At 46.3% G+C, this 25,739-nt stretch overlaps 1 protein-coding gene across 3 annotated transcripts in view; it reads right to left on the reverse strand.

Annotated features, from left to right (window-relative positions):
- The window catches only part of LOC135390963 (adhesion G protein-coupled receptor L1-like), a 110,427-nt gene that overhangs the window by 25,694 nt on the left and 58,994 nt on the right, over positions 1 to 25,739 (reverse strand). For 2 of the 3 annotated variants that reach the window (XM_064620977.1, XM_064620979.1), the window contains exons 3-4: positions 5,922 to 6,111; positions 1,076 to 1,182 (exon numbers count right to left, since the gene is read on the reverse strand). In XM_064620977.1, the coding sequence (XP_064477047.1) occupies positions 1,076 to 1,182; positions 5,922 to 6,111 (297 nt within the window). The remainder of the gene's footprint in view (positions 1 to 1,075; positions 1,183 to 5,921; positions 6,112 to 25,739) is intronic. The other variant, XM_064620978.1, reaches the window with a different exon arrangement.

A 25,739-nucleotide genomic window follows, 5' to 3' on the forward strand; every position in this document is an offset into this window, starting at 1 on the left:
GACTCTGAGCGAAAATCAAAAAGAAAGATGTACACGGTTCCCTTCCTCGGTCACTTCGTATCAAATTGCCGCGTAATTTCCGGCTCACATCTCGTGAGCAGGCGCACCTCGTAGCATTTTCCCAAACGACTGATTGGATTGGATTGGTTTGGATATGAAAGAAAAATATGGGGAGGTTAGTCCGGACCCAGCCAGGACCACCATCTGATGTTTGAAAAAGCTGTATAAATCACGCTTATGGACAATGTCGCAATAATTATCCGAGAGTCACGTTCAATACTCGTCCGTGCCCGGACATAGCCTTCAAATTAACTGTAATGGAGAGCTCTTCTAAAGGTTATAAGAGTTAGCTGTTCATCAGGCTTCAAATTAATTGTAAGAGAATGCCACAACTAGTAGTTAACGAATCTCACAGAAGCGACCACACGTCTGAATTTAGCGCATACGATGCGAATCATCGGATAGTTCTTTCTAATGCCTTCTCTTTATGGTTCATAAGCAGAGACCGCACCTGGTATATTCTCTCCTTATATATATATATATACATACTGCCCTGCGTTTTCCACGCGTGCATCAACAGTTGGTCGGAGCAGTTTCTTCCTGACTTGCCTATGCGAGCGTGTACATTCAATAATCTTTCCCCGCCGACCGTAATTGCAGTTAAGGACCCACCCTCAATCATATTCCGTGTAGAAAGACGGCATGCTACGCGCCTATAAGAAGAAAGGAGAATCCTGTTGGAAGGAAGGCTTCTTCCCATTCTTATCGGTCGTTTTCGGGACGGCCATGTGTAGATATTCATCCTGGATGGGTCACGCGAAGGTTCTGCTCTTTCATTAATGGTGGCCATCATTTCTCCTTCCGCGGAACACAAGCCAGGCTTCGCATATCACTACAAAAGCGCTACTTTTTTCTTCTTCTTTGTTTCTGATCCGAACTCTATTCTGATACCGAGACATGTACCTCGCTAAGGTACGAGTACTACTTTGTATACCGACCGAGCGCAAAGCAGTGAATGCGGCTGAGGATTAGTTGCAGTTTTCCCGTCAAGGCTTATACTCGCTCAAAGACCAACCTAGGTGGCAACGGTATTGGACCTCGAGGTACTTATGGGTGCCCGGACACGGGTCACCGAAGATGGCGCTGTCCACTGTCACGTGACAGCTCTCGTTCCGGTGGCACCTGCGACACAACCACCACGAAAATAATATTCAGATATCACTCACAAAAAAAAAAAGCGCGTCCCAGCGTGTTTCCCGCCGTTCAGGACACAATTCACGACGCAGTATCCTGCATTTCTTGTTTGTTTGTTTTTTGCAAAGGCTAGTACCTCTTTATGAGCCAGCACCATTAGATGATGCTGCGTTGCGATTCAAATGTCCGCAGTATCCGAAGCGAGTCTTTTCAAAAGGCCATTCGCCTTCTGGGGACGTGGCTCTCTTATTTATGCAGATACTATGATAATAGAACGTCTGTCGGGAGCACATCCATCCTGTTGCTCGACAACAAATCCCTGTCCTTGCATGGTCCAGCGAGCAGCTAGGGATGAAACCCGATTGAGCTTCGCTGGAAGAAGAACGCCATAAAAGGACCTTTGTTTTTACGATCCCCTAGCGGCGCATGGAGGCACGATTCACGAGCGACGGTCTACAAGGTTGTGTTCAGGTGATTCCAAATTCTCTCCACAAGTATATATATATATACTTTTTTCTTTCTCGTGACTTGGAGAAAATCTGGGAGCAGAGCTCTCCGGATTTCGTCTCCGAGATTTTCTCCGACCTTTTGCCTCGGTGCGATGTGTACAACGTGTTTATTTGACACGCAGCGAGTAAAACTTTTCGTTTCCTTTCATCCTGTCATTTTGTTTGGTGAAATTTTGTGGCGGAACATTCCTTCGTGGTCCCCAAATCGAATCCCGAAAATTGTTCGGTGAGAGGTTATGGTCCTGCCGTCTATGGTCTCATTCTAAATACCAAATGAAGGTGCAGCTATACATAAGACACCTCTATTCACACGACTGTTTATATATATATATATATATATATATATACTATGTTGTTATTTTGTCATTGAGCAGCAGATTTGACTGAGAGAGGAGGAACTCTTTTGCGGGAACCCTGACACTGATCACTTTCAGTCCACGACATGTACGAAAATGTAAAAAAAAAAAAAAAAAAGTGAAGGGACGAAGACCATTGGCCACTGTCTTCATACACAGCGTAATTTTCATCGCAGGTACCCGGGTTCGAATCCCGGTGCCGGCTGTGCTGTCTGGGGTTTTTCCTGGGTTTTCCTCAAACGCTTTCAGACATATGTCGGTACAGTTCCCCTAGAAGTCGGCCCAGGACGCACATTTCCCCAGGGCGTCAGTCGTGACGTTGCCCACATATGTGAGGCCGACAACGGCAAGCCCCTTCACCATCACCGCCATCACCTTTCATCGCAGCACAGTGATCAGTGTGATTTTTTTTAAATTCTCCATTCCGGGTTTCAGGGTTTGTAAATGCAATTTTTTTATTTTAAATTTTTTTCATGCGTGCAGCAAACGCGTGCATCATTGAACAGTAGTCCCACGAGGACAATTTAGCTGTTGTTCAGAGTGCATATCAATCAAAATCTAATCCGACAGACATTTAGCAGCACGAATTGTGTTCTTTTTTTTTTTCGTTACAATAATGTTATAACATAAATTTTTATCATGTTTCCCGGAATGCTTTCAGATGTATAAAATGACGTGGGTGATTTTGCTAGTGCTCTTCAGTCCTACGGTAGAAACAGCCTCGAATCCCTCAACGAAACGTATTGCGCCAACCAGAACTATCAGAAGGCCGCTTTATCACGTACGCACTAAAACAGCATGTCACCGCAAAGATGGGAAAAGAAAACGTGGGACAATTTTCGTCGCCACACCGAAATTCCTTCATATCGGCGTAACTCTGCAGAAGAGCTTCTTGAGGTGTGCCAACTCTTGCTTCAGTTATGATATTTTGGTGTCGCCGAGACAAAAGACCTTCAGACCTTCCAGGATCTCTAAATGAAGTTTGCCGAAAGTTCATTACACTCTCGTTGAAACTGTTCTCCCGTGCCTCATCTTTCATCGGTCCTGAAGAAGCCATATTTTTAAAGAAGCCGTATATACGGGAGAAGGCCCGCTCAATATCTCTACTACGCCGTGGGGAGCCTCATATGGACCTCTATATATTCTACGTCGGGAGGTACAAACGTGTCGTCATAAAAGGTTCTACTTCGGGAAGACCTCGATCGCGCTTGAGGATTTGTCCGGCTGTCTTCTTTCCTTGCGCGCGGGATCATTTTACTGTTTTTCATTCCGCGTCTGATCTACACTGCAAAAACAGAGCTTCACCACATAGCACGGTCCCTCTATAGCCGACAATCATCCCGAATTGTGTCCTTCTGCTTCGTGATTGGTTGAAAACTGGAGCCGTACACCTTTTTGTGACGCTAATACGGGTATGTTAAGTGTGCACAGAAATGCGTATCATCCCGCGCTTTCCACTAATTAGGTGCGATAACGGCATTGCGTAATGTTCGGCATTCGTCGTGTTATGGGATCAAGCTCTGCGCTCTTAAGACACAGGGGGCGGGGGGGGGGGGGGGTCGAAGTAGCTTGCCATTGTTGGCCACACTCAAGTGGGCATCGCCGCAACTATAGCAAAAAAACAAACAAAAACAAAAAAAAAGGTACAGAACTTCACCGCATGGCCCGCTCCCAGCCAACCTACATTGCGAATGACACCGTTCTATCCGCTGATTTGTTGAAAACGAGAGGCGTACGCCTCTTTGTGACCTGTCATCCACCATGCACTTCAGTCTCATCAGTCTCATTCATCCTGCCCATAACCTCACGCTGTTAAAACAGAACTTCGCCACACACCACGCTCTTAGCCAACCATCATACCGAATGATATCATTCTGTGTCAGGATTTCTTCAAAACAGGGGGAGGAGCCTATCTGGGACAAGCGTATTGTGTCCCAGATAGGCGCCTCCTCCCATTTTTCAGCAAATAAGGACACAGAATGATATCATTCGGAATGACGGTTGGCTATAGGAACGTGCTATGTGGTGAAGTTCTGTTCATCCTCCTCTGTCCTCCGTCAATCCGTCCTTCTTTCTTTTTGTGCGCCTCCCGTTTTCGTTTTCTGCAGGAGGATTATCTTGCTCAACGGGCCCCTCTAACACTTTGCACTCCCCGACGAACTCACGCACCCTCTACGCCATCTCCACCCTTCGTCCTCCATCCGCCTCAGTTTTTTTTTATATTTATTTATTAATTGTGGCTATAGTGGTGACGACGCCGACTTCTGTGTGGCCAACAACGGCGAGTCTATCTTGCCATTACCCCCCCGTCCCCCTGTTTTAACAGTGCACCTTGAACCCTTCAACTTTCTTCTTCCTTATCTTTTTTTTCCCGCGTTTTCCCCAAATAAGGAGTGATAACGGTATTCTGTATGACGTTCTGTGTGATGACGGTTGGCACTCAGCGTGCTGTGTGGTGAAGTTCCGTTTTAACAGTGGTAGCCGACTTTCCCACTCTGTTCTAACCGTGTACAGAGTGATTAACCCAAACCATATACCTACTCCTGATCATACCGAAACACGCTACACGATGTCTCTGTGCGCAACTTTGCGGAAATAATGTTTCCCTTATTGCGCGCTTTCATTTCAGTTTCCTGTCAGGACAATACAACAATACGAGACGCACCTCGTGCATGTGACCGGCATATATATTGAAGAAGAACAACGCTATACCGTCTACTTCACTTGCTTCCTGTCCATTCTATGACACCCAGGTGGCGCAGCGTAACGATTAAAACCGACACTTGTCCGGTTCAAGGTTGCTACGGTGCGACACCTGAGAGTCGTCGCATGAATCGGTTTAAATGGGCCGCTCAAAAGCATAAGGTGTCATTTCTAACATATTGATTAGCTTTAACTGTGCGCAAACACGGCGCCTGAAAAAAGGAAAAAGTTAATGAAACTGCAAGAAACACGCTATCAGTGTGCAAACCTCCAGTGGTGTAAGACACTTGGCTAATAGTGTTTATAGGAGAATCATGCGCTCTGAAAATATAACTTCGCCACATAACATGATCCAGCCAGTGATATTTCCTAATGGTGTCTCTCTGTCTGCTGAGTTCTTGAAACATAGGGGCGCACACTCTAAAAACAGCACTTCAACACATAGCACAATGTGCTCCAGCCATTGCTATAAGAATGATAGGGTTATCGATTCGAAGACAGATTGGGATGTACGCCTTTTTGTGTCAATTCTCATATATTCAAATAGACACAAAAAGGCGAACGCCACCCTCTCTTTTCCAATCAGAAGCGATAACCCCATCATTCGTGACAATGGTGGTCGCACAGCATGCTGTACGGTGAAGTTCCGTGTTTAGACTGCACACTTTAAAACAGAGCTTCACCACATAGCACGGTGAAGGACAACCATTGCACAGAATACCATTATCACTGCGTGACAATTAATGTGATTGCATAAGTGTCACAAAAAGAGGCGTACGCCCCCCGTTTTCAACAAACCAGGGCAGATAACGATATCATTCGAGATTATGTTTGACTAGGAGCGTGCTGTGCGATGAAGTTCATTTTTAAGAGGGAATATTTACATGTACATACTTAAAACGTGGAATTGGGCCTGTTGGTACTGCATACCAGATTAAAAGCGCTAAAATCAGACGAGGACAACACACACGGAAGGCGCCTTCCGTGTGTGTGTTGTCCTCGTCTGATTTTAGCGCTTTTAATCCGGCATGTATATACTTGCATACAACCGAGGGCCATGCCAATACAGCAATGCGGCCGCCCATATGGCTTTCATCTCGTGAGATAAGCTTTCCACGCTCCAGTTCCTATTCTACGGGATAACGTAAAGCCCCGTTACCTTTCTTGTATGACAGCGTAGGATCTGTTTGACTTGCAGTCGACGCTCCAATCGAGGGTACCGTGCTCGTTGCAGATGGAAATGGAAAAGCGCCCGTAGTTGGCCCGGATCAGAGAGATGAGTTGTCCGTCGGCGCACGAGAAGCTCAGCTGGGTACCCTCGCACGCGTACGCCGTCCGGTACATGCCACCTGAAAAAACCATACAACGATTATACGCTTACAATGACATCGACATAGAGTATACGGCCTTCGTTCAGACCTAATCAAATCGTGCGCGAGGCAGAAATACGCCGGCTCGACAGAGATTCTCCCGTACTGGTATAATTGCAACGGTGGCTGCCGGGAATATAAGTTATTCATTCTGGACTGGTGGTGCGCAATAGAATATCGGATGAGGCAGAAAGGCCAAAATGCATAATTGAGCAGCCAACTTGGAGGACTCGCTTCAAAATCCCATCACGACATTGTTTTCGGTAACTTCATTAGCGAATACCCGCGTGCATCGACTCTTGAGCGGGGAGTCGCGCTCTCCATATCGCAAGGACTCCCACCACAGCGGTTGTTCGTATAAAGTGCCATTACGGAGTAAACTCCTCAGAATGTTACTGACCCAAGCAGCACAGCATCCTGGGCCAATATTGGCTGGACATTGGCAAAACTGGTCCCACATTGGGCCATTACTGCCAATGTCCAGCCAATATTGGGCAAAGACGTTGAGTTGCTTGAGGAATATATGCCATTGCAACCCCACGCGCCTCGTTCTCAATATTCTCTCAAATATTACTTCTCTGCGTGAAGGGAAGTATCATAAAATTAAGTTCTTTTTTTAACAAGTAAGACGTCACACTGTGCGCCGTCCACAATGCGTCTGGCAACATCGCTCCCTGAAGGTCGATTTTTGGTCTCCTCGTTACGCAGCTGCTGGCTCAAGCAGCACAATATATTGCCCCAATATTGGCTCGATGTCGGCAATACTGGCACAATACTAAACCGATATTGGACTAGTATTGCCAATATCCAGCCAATATTGGGCCAGATTTGTTGCGCTGTCAGACTTTCAACGTTGAATAAAGAGCGGAGACGCTCGCGCTGTTGCTAGGAGAGAGACGCCGACTCTTAATGACGTCATGTACTCTTGTCGAAACTGTTGTGGCTTCTTTCGAAAATTCGTAGAAGCGCGTGATGTTCACGGACCCACATGGTGCGCATGCGCGACACGTTCAGTGTCACGCACAGCGCAAAAAAAAAAATCACGCACAGAATCGGTTTTCCGTACGTGAAACAACGCGTCAAGAGGTTTCTGAGTATCACGCCGCGTATAACAGAGGCGCATGCGCAGTAGCCAGTCGAACCGAAGACCGCCCCTAAGTCCATCACGGGGAAAACAAAAAATAGCGTCATACGGAAGTTCGCTCACCGAATGCCTAATCTGAGCGTATGACGGAGTGAAATACCAACACCACCTAGATAGACGTGACGTGACGTCGACGTGACGTAACAACTAAGGGTCAGCCAATCAGAATCGTGTTTTCAACGGCCGTAGCCAATCAGGTATGTGCCACGCGAGTTCTTGCGAGTTCTTGAATTCGCAAACGGCGCCTCGCCGCCGTAGCAGACGAATTCTGACTTATAGGTCCACGTAGTGAAGGAGGGGAATGAGGCAATAAGCAGGCCTTCTGTATCTATAGGTGGCGTTGGAATTACGCACTATGTGGGTTGGCCTTGAGGGCATTTAAATTTTGCATACTGATCCTTTGAGCGAGGTTGATTTATAATACGAAACGAAGTAAATATCATTTCGTATTTGCACTTTAGTGCTCTCGAAACAGGTTACTGTCTCGAAGGAGTGCATTAGCACTTACCCCCGAACAAGCCAAAGAAAATTTTCTTGTGGGTTCCCTGACAGATGCAGAAGAAAATGTACAGTTGAACCGCGACAGATAAAATGCGGCGTTCTGTCTTCATTGGAGCACTTGTTGCCCTTCTCAGGCGGGCAGATGTGTTTTCTGCTTCCAGTAGAAGTTGGATGTCGACTAGTGGTGGCCGGGGAGAGGCAAGATAAGGATGGACAGCTAGATAACGGCCCCGGGGGTATGGCGCTTTAAGTGACAGGAGATCGAGAGAAAGAAAAAGACTTCGTGTGCAAGGGGGGCGAATTTGGGAGAGCAATATATACGAACAAGACATTACTCCTCCCTCTTACGTTGCAGTAGAAGGAAGTTCTATTCTGACGTCCTCGTGTAGTGGAAGCCAGAGAGGAACGTTTGATTTGAGGTCGCTTTAATCTTTACTTTGTGTTTGGACGTGTCAGTATTCTTCGTATGATGTGAGCATGAGTACGCGATGACCTTTGGAACTATAGGAACTGTGGAATAGGAGTCAATGAAGAGGAGGATTCGACGGTTGCAGCGGCTCAACGCAACCGGAAAGTCACGTCTATCATACTTTTAAGAGGCGATAGACGATGCCGCCTCTCAGCCATAGTGCACGTCAGTCCTGGCAGCTCAACAGTGCCATTATGACGTCATACAGTGGTCATCCCTCCACGTTGTGAACCCCGCACACTATCCTTCAACATATGCCAAGCAGACTTCCACGTCACTTCACGTTCCCAGTGCGTCAACTACGACTGAGCTTTGCAACTTCGTGGCCTCAACAACACTACAGTGAACCCTCGTTAATATGACCCCCGTTAATCTGGCATACTCGCTTTATGACCGTTTTTCTCTGGAACCGTTTCGCCGGCATGTAAATCCCCTCGTTAATACGACAATCCGTTTATCGGACAATGACCAAGATATTTGTCACAAGTAGGGTCAAACACAGGCATTATATTCCCGCTATTATGACCACGTCACGTGACCCTCAGAGCAGCCCCGGGAGAGGCTATCTCGTACCTCGCTCAGAGGGCAACACGTGTTAAAGTCAAGGGTTGCCTCGTTATTTTTTGAGCAGATAAAGGTAGATAACGTGTCCGCAGTTGATGGTGCTATTGTCCATTTAGAAAAATTTATTACCAAAAATTGTTTGACCTAGTCATTGTTAACAAATTTTTCAGAAAATAAATCATAATTACGTCGGCTTTTGTTGTACGTAGCGATGTATGTCCGGTCTGCGGAGGGTGCGTTTCTCGTTAATATGACAATTCGCTTTATGACCAAAATCCGCGGGAACGGCAGTGGTCATATTAACGAGGGTTCACTGTATATGCTGTACTCAGCACGTTGCCGCAGTTACCATTAAGCATATCCTGATGACCTCCAACCTACCAACGCTACACGAGACAACGACAGACACCCTTATTCGTCAACCAGAAGCCATCGACATCAGGCCATTCAGTATGCTGGGAGGTAACCGGCTTCGAATCCCGGTGCCGGCTGTGCTGTCTGGGGTTTTTCCTGGCTTTTCCTCAGACGCTTTGAGACGTATGTCGGCACAGTTCCCTTGGAAGTCGGGCCGGGACGTTGCCCACCTCTGTGAGGCCGACGACGGCGAGCACTTTCACCAGCACCACCACTACCACCTCCACCACAGTCAGTATATCGAAGATTCTTGGACCTAGGCGGACTCTAAGCCTTCGCTACATTCACGCGCACGTCACGCTAATGTGTCATGCTCTAACCCATCAAACCATATCGCCCACATACATTGGGGTAGGGAGTCCGCAAATCTAAGCGGGGAGACACCCCACGATATCATCATTCATCACTCGATCGTCGTTGTTGCCGCTCGCGCGATATGAACAGAAATAAACGCACTGAGTAATAACGGGAGAACATGCAGGAAACAAGGGAAACTAGGGCCTTTCTGTACGTGGCCAAAATCAGAGAGGAAATGGCCACCTTCAGAATGGTGATCCACGCGCCATCGCCCAGGCGATGGTAGCACCGGCATTTCTCAGGAGCTCAACTACTCGTGCTTCCGAAGAAGCATCCCTTCGGTCATCAGTGGGAATGAGCGTCGTTTCTCCTGGAACATCACCGAGAAAGAACGGGAAACAAAGGGACGCGATGGTCGTGGGTTCGCGAGCAACATTTTATTCATGTCATCACGGACGTCTCTACGACCCCCCTTTAAATGTGCCATAGACCCACCGGAGCAAGAACAATGGACGGTTGTTGTTATGAAAATTCGCAACGCTGCCTCGTCCGTGCCCCATATGGTTCTCGATTCTGGTATCTTTGTTTATTTATTTTGTCTACGGGTTAGCTTCTGACCTTCATTCTGTCTTCGAATCGGTTGCGTTTCAATTCATCTATGATGGACAACGAAACGAACAGTTGATATCAAAATCTTAGTCTCGGCTGACATTTTCGGTGCCATTCAGTAGATAGGAGACAAGGGATAGGGTGCAGGCAAGCTGATGTAGATCCATGAAGAAGACCGAGAGACACGGACACAGAAAGATGAAACACACAAGTTTTGAGAACTTGTCTCGATCTTCGTCATGAATAAGAAAACAGGCCAGTCGTCAGCAGTAAAATAACGTGTTTTCGTTATTGCTTTACACCAATTATTTCAATGTGCAGCCCTAATCGACATCGCACTCTTAAAATTGGGGGGGGGGGGTAATAACAGAATAGGCTCGCCGTTGCTCGACACACGAAGTGAGCGTCGTCACAACTATAGCAAGAAATAAAACAAAAAGATGGATGGAGAATGAAGGGTGGATATGCGTAGAGGGTGCGTGAGTCCGTCGGGAAGTGCAAAGTGCAAACAGAACTGGATTTTGAGAGTGTATGTACCAGCGATTAGTCGTTGATTTTGAGAGATCGATCACACGAAAACGATCGACCGCCTCAACATGACCGCTACATTGACCGTACAACGGACAGACTACGCTGTCCACGATGCTGTCAATCCTTGACAAGACCAAATATGTTTCCCTCATAACGACATCATCCCGCTTACTTCCCGAGTCATGCTGGACGGCTGGTCCAGCCATCGGGGCGCACACGTGTTGATACAAGTGGAGCGGAAGACGGATTCTTCATGCGACCGTTGACGTCGTCCAAACAGGAAGCGAAGATCGATTACAAGCGCCGGCTCAAACTCGACGCTAGGGACAGGAAAAATACGAGAAGTAGCAGAACCATAAGGTAAAGCATGGGAAAAGGCAAGGAAAACGGCATCCGTTCAGAGTGGCACACACCTAAGGAACGTACTCAGCCATGAAGCCACCCTACTGGATAGCGACAGATGGTTTGATGGGTGCCCGTATGGTCAGAGGAACTCTTCAATTACTCCCGGATGAAGAAAAAAAAAAGGGGGCGGGAAAGCAATGAATGAGAGCCCACGAGCCGCTATACATTGAGAACGCCTAGTGGCCTTGCGTAAAACAGAATACGGGTCACTTGGTTTCCACCTGTTGTTTTTTAAGACCTCAATTTGGCCTTCAGCTTATTGTGTGGTGAAGTTCCGACATGAAGGTGCGGCATTCAGTCCGAGCACAATTTAAAAAAAATAAACTTCATCACGGCACGCGCAAGGCTGATCGTTGCACATAACCACTCCTGATTCGTGGAAAGCACAGGGCGCACGCCGTTTTGTGACAAAAAACAGAGCCACATCAGCGTCACAAAAATGACGTTTTCAACAAATCAGGAGGTATGACAATATCATCTAGAATAGGGGCTGGGAAGGCTGCACTCTAAAAAACAGAACTTCACCGCATAGCACGCTGTGCGCCAACCACTGTCACGGGGATGATACACTCTTAAAAATGAACTACACCGCATATCACGCTCCTAGCCAACCATAATATCGAATGATATCGGCGGAATGATAAGGCGTACGCCTTTTTTGTGACAATTATGAGCAGCATAAGTGTCACAAAAAAGGCGTACGCATCCCGTTTTCAACAAATCAGGGCAGATAACGATATTATGGTTCGATATTATGGTTGGCTAGGGGCGTGCTATGCGGTGAAGTTCATTTTTAAGAGTGTAGGGTTATTGCTTGCGATTGGAAGACGGGGGGGGGGGGCGTACGCCTTTTTGCGGCAATTTTCACATATCCGAATTGTCACAAAATGGCGTACCCCTCTCTCTCTCTCTCTCTTCGGATCAGAAGCGATAACCCTATCATTCGGGGCAATGGTTGGCGCACAGCGTGCTATGCGATGAAGTTCTGTTTTTAGAGTCCGGGCGCAGGTTATGCTGTCTGGGTGTTTTCCCTGGGTTTTCCTACGGACGCTTTTATGGCAAAGATCGGCACAGTTTCCTGTGAAGTTGGCCTAGGACGCACAATTCCCCCTACGATAGTCGTGACGTTGCCCGCCTGAGCGTGGCCGACTACTGCAAGCAGTTCCGTCACCTCCACCAGCGCACCCCGAACCGTTGCAGAGAGTGATGCTGTTATCACTCCTGATCTGTGGAATGCGTGGGGCGTACGCCTTTTTGTGACAGTTAATATAACCGCATAAGTATCACAAAGGTGCACTCTTAAAAATGAACTTCACCTCATAACACGCTCCTAGCCAGCAGTCATCTCGAATGATATCGTTATCTGCTCTGATTCGTTGAAAACGGGAGGCGTCGCCTTTTTTGTTACACTTATGCTGTTCATAATTGTCACAAAAAAGGCGTACGCCTCCCGTTTTCAACAAATCGGGGCAGATAACGCTATCATTCGAGACGATGGCTGGCTAGGAGCGTGCTATGCGGTGAAGTTCTGTTTTAACGATGTGGTAATGGTGGTGGTGATGAAAGTGCTCGGCGTCGTCGGCCTCACAGAGGTTTGCAACGTCACGACTGACGCCCTGGGCGAACGTGCGTCCTGGGCCGACTTCTAAGGGACGAAGGCGTAAAAAACAAAAAAGGCGTACGACCCTCGTTTTCAACAAATCAGAGGAGAGAACGAGGTCAATCGGGATTATGATCGTCTAAGAGCGTGCTTTGCGGTGAAGTTCTATTTTGAGGGTGTACAGCTGAAGCATGTTCATCAAACACTCACAGAGCTCGTCCGATACACATTATGACGCGGCTCCATTTCATTGTGCAGTGCCGTGTAATTGAGCTCTACAGAAGAAGAAGAAGAAGGGGCAGGTGCGCCGCTCTGAGTCGATCACTCGCCCGCTGGATCGAAGGAGAAAGAAAAATGCTCCTCCCGCCAGATGGAGGTGGCGAGATCTTTCAATTTCGCTCCCTCAAGAAAACGCCGATTTGGTCGAAAGGAGAGAGTTTTTCTTATCAAAAGCCATTCTTCTCTATCCATTGTTCTCTCCTTTCTGTTCCCGTTTCTCTCCTGCAGGAAGAGATGCTATTTTCAAAAACAACTCGCTCGGAATATGGCCGGAAAAAGTAAACAGACGGTGGCCGCTCCAAACGACATCTTTTCCCCTCGATTTTATCTCCAAAAAAAGGGAAGGTGATTTGTCGCCTTATGTATGGACATTAAAAGAAGAATGTTTTCTGGTGGCCACCGACCAGGAGAATGTCCCTGCCTGAAATAATATTTGCGCGCGGCGGCACTGGATGAAATGGGGTACTGTGCGATTTTGAGAGCATGTCGTTGAAGCAAGAAGAACGGAGCAGCGCGGATGCCATGCAGAAAAACTGCCGTCGAGTGGTTTTCCTGTTCTTTGCAGAGAAACGAAACGAAATGGAACTGAAAAGGGAACCGGTTGACAAGTAATGTCTTTGACGATGCTTCTTATTTAAAAAAAAAAAAAAGATATTTTGATCCCCAGTTATTTGTTCTGAACAGGTGATGATCGCACATGGCACACTGTTAAAACAGAACTTCACCGTATAGCACGCTCCTACACTCTTAAAAATGAACTTCACCGCATAGCACGCTCCTAGCCAACCATAATCTCGAATGATATCGTTATCTGCCCTGATTTGTTGAAAACGGGAGGCGTACGCCTTTTTTGTGACACTTATGCTGTTCATAATTGTCACAAAAAAGGCGTACGCCTACCGTTTTCAACAAATCAGGGCAGATAACGATATCATTCGAGATTATGGTTGGCTAGGAGCGTGCTATGCGGTGAAGTTCATTTTTAAAAGTGTAGCCAACCACCATTCTGAATGATATCATTCTGTGTCCTGATTTGTTGAAAATGGGAGGAGACGCCTATCTTGGACACATTATGCATGCGCCATAAAACCTCAATCATCATCATCATCATCATCATCATCATACGTTATGCATGTCCCAGACAGGCGCCTCATCTCGTTTGGAAGAAAACAGGACAAAGAATTATATCATTCGGGACGGTGCACTCTTGAACATGAACTTCACCGCATAGCACGAGCCAACCCGTTGTCTGCACCTGATTTGACGGAAACAGGAGGCGCACGCCATTTTTGTGACAATTATGAACTGCATAAGTGTCACACACGAAAAAAGGTGTACGCCTCCCGTTTTCAACAAATAAGGTAAGATAACGATGTCATTCGAGATGACGGTTGGCTAGGAGCGTGCTATGCGGTGAAGTTCATTTTTAAGAGTGTGGTCGGCTAGGAGCGTGCTATGTGGTGAAGTTCTGTTTTAACAGTGCAGGATACATTAGCCATTTTTGGCACACTCTGAAAACAGAACTTCACCGCATAGCACATTATGCGCCGGCAACTGCCACGAGCGATAGGGTTGGCGCTTCTGATTCGAAGAGAGAGGGGGGCGCACGCGTTTTTGTTGCAATTTGGATGATGATTGCCACAAAAGGGCGTACGAATCGTACCCCCCCCCCACACACACACACACAATCTACTAAAACTCTCCTCACCGTTCCAACGTCAAATATATCAGTGGAAACTGTAACTACATTCCGAGAACAAACTTCACCATATAACACGCTGAGGGCCACCCACTGCACAGAATGGTGTACCGTTATCCCTCCTGCTTTGTGAAACGCGCGGGGCGTACACCTTTCTATGACAATTGACAGAAATGCATAAGTGTCATAAGAAGGCGTACGCCTCCTACTTTTAAGGAATCGGAGGAGATAACGATGTCATTCCGGACGATTGTTACACCCTTACAACAAAACGTCACGACATAACTCGCTCCTATAGCCAGCCGTCATCACGAATGGCATCGTTCTTTCGCCTGATTTGGTGAAAACTGGAAGTATACGTCTTTTTGTGACCCCTATACGGTTATAGTAACTGTCACAAACAGGCGTACGCACCACGGTTTCCACAACTCATGAGCCACGACTGTATCCTTCTCGGCAACGGTTGGGCTGAACTCTCAAAACAGGCATTTCATCGGATTCCGCACATAGCACGCTGAAGACCAACTGCGCAAAATGATACCGTTATCATTTCCGATTTGTGGAAAGTGCCGGGCTTACGCCTTTTTGTAACAGTTAACATAGCTGTATAAGTGTCACAGAAAGGCGTAAGCCTCCCGTTTTCAATATGATGAGGATGGTGAGGAGCGCGATATGCGGTGAAGTTCGGGCATATACAGAGCCCATACACTCTAAATTATCTGGACGCACGCGAACCGACACGCAAAAGGCGTATACGGTCTGCTCTCTTCAAGCTAGAGGCGATAACCCTATCAGTCTGCGCAGGGCGTGTTACGCGGTGATGTCCCGTTCCACTTCCTTGAAGGCATAATACAATCTAAAGTAATTATAGTTTCCTACTTTAGTTTCAACATCGCGTAACTGGTGATCTCCACGGGAGAGCGCGCTGATCTACGTATAATTCCAGTGCTGCACGAGATGTCCACTCCCGGGATAATCAAGGGGGACGCCAAACAAAACCCGCCTATGTTCCCGGGGAGAGAAAATTGAGTTTCTGTCAAAGCGTCCATCAAAGTGGCCTTGGGAAGAAAAGTAGCGCAAACAAGATTGAGACAAACAAGCGTCCAGTGGCCTCCACAAAAGACGTGCGTTGTTCGAAAAAAAAGAAGAAGAAAGAGGAGCCAGGGAAATAACCATCCTCGGCCCCCCTTCTTTTTTTTTTTTTCTTCTTCTTCTTCTTCTTCTCTTGATCGTGTGTCCCTTGTCCCACGGTGACATCAAAAGGGTAAAAAAAAAAAGAAAAACAAGGCGGCCTTTTGATGCGCTCCGTGATGCGTTGAAATAAGGAAACGAAGACGGCATTGTGGCTCGACCACGGAAGCTGTAAACCGAGGCATGTGTGTTTGTGTGTATGCACCTAAGAATTGATGAGAAATGTGAGACGGTGGATTATGTCACATATGAAATCGGCGTTTGAGACAGTTTCGTTCCAGCTTTCTAAGTAAATAGAGTAACGTAGAGCAACAACAACAACAAATAAGTAATGGTGATGCAGTGGGATATTCCGCCGCTGAGGCTGCACCCTATCCCATTGCTTGACGGGAAGAAGATGGTGAATGATGATGAATGTAGAGCCGATCTCGTCACCACCACCACCACCACCACCATATTTTGCTTTACGGGTGTGTACGCCCCCAGCAGCACAGGGTAAAACGAGGCACTAAAGCGCAAAAATGACTCCTCGTGGAATGAAAGATCCCGTTAACTAGATATCAATACAAAATGAACAGATTTCATCGATTACGTTGTTCGCGATGTATGTTCGATAGAGGGAAAAAATGCAATTCACGCTTTACCTCTCCGTTTCCTTCTCAAGAAGCGCGATAATGAGGAGGTGCCTCGGATTGGTTGCCTCAAACGATCCCCCACGATGATTGGACAGAGTGTCTGAGGAGACTAATATATGAGAGCACGTTAATTCCGCTTTGTCCGGAAGAAGGAAAACGTCAAATGCGTTTTTTTTTTATCGATCATAAACCACGAACCACGCAACCGATTAATTCTGTCCCTTTTGTGTTGGTGTCAAGGTAACACCATCTATCATTCGTCGAGGAGAAATTTTTTGCACTTTCGTGCCCCTTTAAAGAGAACAGGAGTTGATATTGAAGTCACGAAACGGATGAACAACGTCCTCACTTTCTTTTCTTCTGTCCGCTAATGAAGAATATGATGGCCGTTGTTCTACATAGGAGCCCATCAGCGTCACTAGCATGCACTGCTTTCTCGCGGCCCCCGAGTTCGGGCCACATATTCGTTATCGCTATTCGCAGCTTCGTGTGGATGGAGTGGACCATAATCGCTGTCGGGCGGCCTCCAGCTGCTAACTCAATGAACTTCTATTGTACACACACACACACACAGAGAAGAGGCTCCCCGGTCTGGCCGAACTAACCAATGGATCGATGCCGAGACATTCGAGCGAGCGAGGTCTCCCGCGGGTATATAGTGCGCGCTCTCCGCTGGCACGAACGCACCACATTGTCAGGGGTGCCGTTTCGTATAGATTATCGCTTACAACGTACGGCATTGAAATCGGTAGGCTTCAGACAGCATGCATTGAGAATGCGGTGGAGAAAAGAGGCTGGAAGAAGTCCTTGTTCCAGTGTCCGGTTCTAACGAAGGACGCCCACGATGAACGTCGATGAGAATCGCTCTCTTTCGGATCCTTCTGCATATAGATAACAGTGACCCGCGCCGCAGTGGAGAGTCACGTAGAAATTTGCATAAAAAGGAAAAAAGCAGTGCGAAGCCAGGAGTTGCGTGATATATCACAGAAAGGCTTCTCAGTAATTTCCAGAGTAAACACGGACGTCATTTGTGAAGCCATGGAAGAAGGCCTTGCAGTGTAAGAAGCCAATGAAGAACGCCGGTAGTGTCCTTTGTGGGGCAGCATCACCCACGATGCGATGTATTCGCTCTCAGAAAGCGGAGCTTCGCCGTTTTGCACGCTCCTGGCCGACCATCGTCCCGAAACGATATCCTTCACTCTTTTGATTAGTTGAAAATGGGAAAGTGCACTTTTTTTTAAAGTGATAGCTTTATGGGAGCCACAAACGTCGGCAGCCGTACTAGGTCCGTCCAATGGTCGAATACCAGAATCAAGAGATGACCCTATATAAAGTTGCACAGCAGCAGAGAAACACAGAAGACAACACAAAGACGGAAGTGAGACGATGAACGACGAGCGCATTCTTTGTCCTATAAAGCTCACTTAGAATGCTTAGAAACCTTTCGTGACATTTTGCAAGTTGTGGTAATGGTCACAGGAAGGCGTAAGACCCACTGTCTCGTCACAGTACCGTCGTGCTTAGTAGGACTCTTGAGCTTGTTCTATCTTGAAGTTCAGCTTCTACACTGGTACGCAAAAGCGTAGCCCCAAGCAACACTAAATTTTGGCCCAATATCGGCTGAATATCGGCAATACCGGTCCACTATCGGCCGAATATTGGACCAGTATTGCCAGTATCCGGCCAATATTGGTGTTTGGCTGCTTGGGTAGGCTACGCTAAAAGTCTTATCTTTATGTTAGGGATAAGTACGTGTAGCAGCTGGCACGCAGATTCAAGCGGTACAGGAGCTTATCGAAATTCTCAATAATAAGTATTTCCCGTGTGACGCTGTGAGATTAGCCACGCTCTGCCTCACATACTCACTGCTTCGAACAAAATGTAGCAGAAGGGAAGCAACGTGCCACAGTGTTGCCCACATTCAAACGAACGCCGCCAAAACGAGGCAAATTGCGCCGCTCGTCTAGAGAACACGTACGCAAACGTCGAAGAAGGAATATTTCCATGCAACCTAACGATGAAATCCCCGTTTTTTTTTTCTTGCTTTCGCCGAGCGAGCACCCGTTCGATTAGGGAGGATTCTTCGGGTAGAAAAGCAAAATGCGGACTACGTTTTTATTCTTTCACTTCGCTGTAAAGCCATTCTAATGTGCAGTCATTTGAAATGATTGGGGGGAGTAGTATATTTATCGGAATGTTTGGAAGATGGCGCACTCAATCTTCATTTGCGATTGCGGCTGCCGTGACATGATGTGTTGTTCGTTTGACGGCCAATTGAAGTGTCTCGCAGAAACGAAGATTGCATTTCTTCCTGCTACAGTACCACTGCATATTACAGTGTATTTGGATAAAGAATAGTCACCTAACATTTGTGCAAAAACGCAAATGGTCTGGCAGGGAGCGCGAAAGTTGTGTGCTTAGAATTATATAACGAGGGGACTGCCGTATTCACAATTACTGAGTGAACATTTTCCAAGTAATGCTTCATCCAACTTTACTGGCAGAGGAAATATGCATTTCAACGCATTAATGAAAATACGGGACTTTTTCCGAATAACACGCACACACACATAAACAGACGATGATGAACAAACAAAGAAACAAAAAACGAACAAACTATAGCTTTGCTATTGGCATTTCCCCATTTGTACCATATTTTATTGGTGCAATTATAGTCAAAGGAGCATTTGATTGATGTAATTATAAAGCAATAAATAAAACAAGATAATAAATACCAAGGCAGCTAGCATCTATTCTTAGTCTTCTTTAGCATTTTTTTTTTTTCGAATAACCTTACATTCGAGCGTTCCTTTTTAACCGGGACCGTACTTGAATGGTAATTGGTCATGAAACTATAAATGCTCCGACTGGTTCGTGGTTTTATCGTTGCTCTCAAACAATCGCCAAACTTTGCGTGTAACACTTGATTAATGTATTAATAGCAATCTGCGTTATTCAAATGTTCTATTTGAACATTTGAACAACAATAGTCTGTAGTCTGTTGTTGTTGTATGTTGTCCCACTATACATCATTACTTATTTGTTGTTGTTGTAGATATAGTGTGAGGTGTTGTTGCCTAACCTCCCCACTTCATCGTCAAAATATAATTGTTGTTGCTGTTGCTAACGAACGTGTCACCACGTGGTGTCATAATTGTGTATTCTGCATTCTGCCGTTCAGTTATAGTTCTGTCATTCATAATATTCTTACTCCGTTCATGCAACAACCCATACACTCTTAGAAATGAACTTCACCGCATAGCACGCTCCTAGCCAACCATCATCTCGAATGATATCGTTATCTGCCCTGAAATGTTGAAAACGGAAGGCGTACGCCTTTTTTGTGACAATTATGAAAAACATAAGGGTCACAAAAAAGGCATACGCCTCCCGTTTTCAACAACTCAGGTAAGATAACGACATCATTCGAGATGATGGTTGGCCAGGAGCGTGCTATGCGGTGAAGTACATTTTTAAGAGTGTACAACGAGCCAACAGTACACTCTTAAAAATGAACTTCACCGCATAGCGCGCTTAGCCGAACCTAAGTCCGAGTGACATCGTTCTCTCCCCTGATTTGTTGAAAACGGGAGGCGTACGCCTTTTTGTGACACTTATGCAGAAATAATGATTGTCACAAAAAAGGCGTACGCCCAGCGCTTTCCGCAAATCAAGAGTGATAGAGGTATCGCTCTGTACATTGGTTCGCCTTCAGCGTGCTATGTGGTGAAGCTTTGTCTTAAGAGTGTATAATTAAATAAATAAATAAGCCGTTTCATGTTCCCCAGTGCAACGCGCTACATCTTCGCGTCTTCGCGTTGCACTGCGACAGTCTGTGTTGCGCGAACGCGGCAATGACTCTACGACAGGTGAACGATGGTGCAAGGAACTTCTCTCATGCACCTGCTCGCTCAGCGGGGGGGTAGGTCCTTCTCGTGCCGGTGAATAAAACCGCGTCGCTTGTCCAATATATTAAGCGCGCATTTTATATTCCGCGAGGTGCTTGCGCGATAAAATTTTAATCTCGCTGCTTCGAGGGGTCCCAAATCCCTTTTAGATATAAAGGACGAGGCAGAATAAAGCCCCGCTTGTTTCGAAAACTCGTAACGAACCGGATCGAGAAGGAACTTTCGAGTTTTAAGGCACGCGGGAAACGTCTTTCAAATGTCTGAGAGTTAAAGCAAGAAAAGGGAAAATTATATTAGAATAAAGTAATGCGCGTTCGCGATTATAGGAACGAATGCGAATGTAACAATGAAAACGTGAAGTATTCTTTTACACCTTTCATGTGTAAATGTCATGTCCTCTATGCAGACACCTCTGTGGTGTCCTCAAGGACATACGTGCTGAAGTAATCTTTTAAATCATTCAGTGCTGTCACTCATCAAGCGTCCTGGAACAGCTGGTCGCACCAGTGCGACCTACGATTCCATTTTTTCTTTCGAATTCTATTCTATTCTGTGTAAGTTTTACACCATACATAATCGCGCGTTCTGTAAAACGCCATTCTAAATTCTATATTAAAAAAAAAACATTTCAAAGTCGCGGAAAACATAATTTCATATGGGGTGTATTCCATTTAAAACACTGTTTAATATGGGTGTCCCGCACATACCATTTTTAGCAATGTCAACATATTAGACCTTTTCGGTTGAGCCTACGGAATAAAAACAGGTGTTTGTATACAAAATACCCATTTTACACGCTGAAATTTGTAAAAAAAAAATACTGTTGATGCTGTTGTAAATGCAAAGTGCATACTACTCTTCGTGGAGTTTCCAAACCTTTATTTTGGAAGCTGCTAGGCTCGACATACAAAGTGAGGGGCAAATCGATACTCGATATAATTCGTGGCTTTACGCCGACGCGTAGCTCGGATTAAGTAGCCGCGGATTAATTTTGCGCATGCACTTGAGGGTTCTTTGACGCTCGAGGGCTGCCATATTTCCATGAAACATGGTCCAGCATCCCAGAGTATGCAGGAGTATGCCATAGTCCAGAAACATGAAAGAGTATCCCTTTTTATGTGGTATCTGAACTGCTAGATGCCCTAAAAATACAACTTCAGCACACAACTCAATTAGCTTTCAAAGAGTAAAGCAGAGAATTTTCTAGTTGTGATTATTATTATTATTATTATTTTTTGGTGGGGGGCGGGGCGGATTCAAATGGCTATAGCGTTGGCTGCTGACACTATAACAACAAAAAACAATGCTGACGATGAGATTGGGTGTTTCACCGCCGCGGTGTGGTACCCTACCCCATCGCACGTGGAACATTATATGAAGATGACGAGGCAAGGGTAAAAACACTAGAACAAACTGAACCTAACCTCTGCAGCTCAAGGCAGACAGAAGTCTTGGTGACGAGAGCTCGATGCCTGGCGCTGCCGCTAAATTTTTACCTCCACCGTGCTGGACGGTCTTTGTCCCCTGCTTGCTCCCACTGTGGCCAGGATGAAACAACTGAACACTTCTTGCTAACCTGCTCTCAGCTCGGCCAATTACGCCGCAGATATATCTGGACACCCTTACGCTTGTTAGGAGCCCCACTCTCATTGGCGTCAGTGTTGTCTCTCGGAGGATCACACACTGCGCTCTGTCATAGGGCTGTGGTAGCGGGTCTTGCATCCTACATCGTGCTCTCCAACCGCTTCTAGTCACTTCCTTCCTACACTCATACACTTTCACGTACACACACACATTCATACAGCCATCCTTTTGGCCCTGTATAGTCGTCATACGCATATTCCTACATACGTGCATATCCAGCTCCTGCATTAGTCATCACATGTCATATATGTCATAAGATACTTGGATCCGACTTGGCCTTAGTCCCCGTCATTACTGCACAGACATAAACAAACATCTCACGCCCCTTTTGTCCTGGCCAATCTCCCTTAGTGGCTCACGGCCATTATCTCATTGGTAGAAGAAGAAGAAGAAGAAGAAGAACAAACTAAAGCGTCTGGAGCAACCTGGTGAACGACAGGAAGTCCACGAACAGGTGAAGAACCCAACGATGGAGCACAGGGTCGTCATATAAGGGGCCAATGAATGCAGCTAAGTTGGGTGGTCTCTTGCTGACACTAATCTGATGCGGCGGCATATGCATTTGCATGCATTCATCATCCTCCAGGTATAGCAATACTATGTGTACAAGAATTTTGCAAAGTCAAGAACACTCCTGGAAATCGCGGCTTCCGGTATTTCCGTTGTTCCCCCAACGCGCAGAGGGCTACCGAGATCGTGCCGCTGAACGCGTACGCTATTTCTCGTCAGACTATTTTTTTTTTTTGCCACGGATCGTGTACGTGCTACCGTTATTCGGGGTCGACTGGGCGGTGCATAGCGCGGAGAGATTGACGTAATCTGGCATCATTTCCGCAAACGCCCTTCGCTTTGCGGTTTCGCTTTATTTTTAGCCCGCACCACGAAAATTAATAGGAGTAAAGTATAGCATAAAAATCCGTCTCACACATAACCGGCTTCCGCAATAATGAAAAAAAATATACAATAAGAAAAACAAAAAGTAATCGCCCGAGCGTTTCATTGTTGTTCAGCGCCGCACAGAGTCGATCGTCGTTCGCAATTGATATCGGTAACCGGAGGGATGAAACGGGGTAGTTGGTAACATCTCTCTGGTAACATGGTCTCTTGCTGCAGTTTGTCATTATACAATGATATCGTTCTGACTCCAGGGGGGTGCACGCAGGGGGTGTATGCCTCTTTTGGGCACATTATGGCAGAATGTAAAATGCCCAAAAAAGCGGATTCATCCCCTTTTCAACAAATCAGGAGTGAGTACGATGTTATACGAAATGATGGTTTGGCTAGAAGGACAACGATTTCACAGCCTCTTTCTTTGTTTTTTTTTTTTTTTCAATAAACCTATATCCCCCCCCCCCCATTTCACAGAAGGATAGCGTTTATCGCCCCTTATTTGTAGAAAGCGCGGGAAGTACGCCTTTTTGTGACAAATATCGCAACTTATAAATATCACAGGAAGGCGTACGCCTCCCGCTTTCAACGATTCAGGCGAGTCAACAATGTCTTTCGAGACGCACTCTCGAAACAGAACTTCAGCACATAACGCGCCGAAGGCCGATACCCTTATCGTTTCTGATTTGTGGAAAGCGCAGGGGCGCACGCCTTTTTGTGACAAGTAGCGTAACTTCATAAGTGCCACAAAAAGGCGTACGCCTCCCGGTTTCAACAAATTAGTGGAGGGAACGATGTCATTCGAATCGGTGGCTATAGGAACGCGTTAGGCGGTGAAGTTCTGTTTTTAAGGGTGCACTCTTAAGAGTGGACTTCACCGCATAGCACGCTCCTGCACTCATAAAAATGAACTTCACCACATAGCACCCTCCTAGCCAACCATCATCCCTAGTGACATCGTTCTTTTCCTTGATTTGTTCAAAACGGGAAGCGTATACGCCATTTTTGTGGCATTATGCAGTTCATAGTTGCCACAAAAATGGCGTACGCCCCCTCCCCCCATTTTCATCAAATCAAGGAAGAGAGCGTTGTCATTCGGTACGATGGTTGGCTAGGAGAGTGCTATGCGGTAAAGCTCTGTTTTTAGAGTGTAGCCAACCATCGTGCCAAATGGCATTTCTTGAAAACGGGAGGCGTACGCCTTTTTGGTGACAATTATAAACTGCATAAGTATCGCAAAAAAGGCGCACGCCTCCCGATTTCAACAAATGTCATTCGGGATGATGGTTGGCTAGGGGCGTGCTACGAGGCGAAGTTCATTTTTAAGAGTGTGTAGCATGACGCTTCAAACATCCTATTTCTGTTCACTTCAAAGAAAAAATTGTCTAGCAATCGAGTTTATTGAAAATCTACCGAGTCTATACCGCAGAATTCGCACCCCTTTGTCCGATAGGGAAAAAAGAACACACACACGTGCGACGGATTGCACCAAGTGGATTTTGATTATAATTGCCGTCTTTAGACGCATAAAGTGGGAGAATCTCCCCCTGGGGGGCAAAGGCATCCGTCAAATGTGTTTTTTATGCCCGTTTCGCACGTGTGCAAATCTCCGATAAAGGATCCCTGCTGCCATTAGGAGCATCCCCGCGTAACAACCGACGGGAGCTTAACTGATAACATCGCTGGGGAACACGTCACGTAGCATCCCGCCAATGGAGGATTAGTATGCCACCGGTGAGCTTATGACACGCGTTTTCATCCGTGATGATACGACGTGACTGTCGTTATCGGGCGCCGCCAGATGGCGACGGTATAGCTCCGGTTCCCACTTTGCAAATACCGTCACAAGGACAGCCGAATGTTGCCTCTGCGGACGTCGCAATCGGTTACACGCTCGAGAGGACATAAAGTATGTTGAGAGGGAAACGAAATAATGAAGGGATGACGTGTACAACTTCTCTTTTTCTTTTTGCTTTGTTTTTTTTACCGTGAATGCAAAATTTAAGGTGTCCAGACGGCAGCCGCCTGCATTGGGAGAGCCTGACGTTCTGCACATAAAAGGATGACGGGACACCAACTGCCTCCTCCTCAGATTTTCAACAAATCAGAATAGACAACAGTATTGCACATTCTACATCACTCTACACTCTTAAAAATGAACTTCACCGCATAGCACGCTCCTAGCCAACCATCATCTTGAATGATATCACTATCTGCACTGATCTGTTGAAAACGGGAGGCGTACGCCTTTTCTGTGACAATTATGAACAGCATAAGTGTCACAAAAAAGGCGTACGCCTACAGTTTCCACCAAATCAGGGCATATAACGATATCATTTGAGATGATGGAGGAGCGTGCTATGCGGTGAAGTTCATTTTTAAGAGTGTAAAAACCGCTCTTCACCGCATAGCACGCTCTGCGCCAACCATTGCCACGAGTGATAGCGTTATATCGCTTCTGATTCGAAGAGAGAAGGGGTGTACGCCTTTTTGTGTCAATTTGGAGATGTGATAATTAGACAGCGGATTTTCAAGCACTAACAGGGGGCGTTCCTGTCCACATAGCGCGCTGTATGCCAATCATCCTTCCGGATGATATCACTTTGTGTCCCGATCTGCTGATAAAGTTGGCCCACACTCTAAAAGCAGAACTTGCGCCGACCATGGTGACAAACGATAGGGTTAGCGCTTCTGATTCGAAGAGAGAGAGAGGAGGGCGTACGCCTTTTTGTGTCAATTATCATATATCCAAATTGACACAAACAAAAAGGCGTACGCCCCACTCTGTCCTCGAATCAGAAGCGACAACGCTATCATTCGCGGCAATGG

The sequence above is a fragment of the Ornithodoros turicata genome, chromosome 4, assembly GCF_037126465.1.
Source record: "Ornithodoros turicata isolate Travis chromosome 4, ASM3712646v1, whole genome shotgun sequence".
Classification (NCBI taxonomy): Eukaryota; Metazoa; Arthropoda; class Arachnida; order Ixodida; family Argasidae; genus Ornithodoros; species Ornithodoros turicata.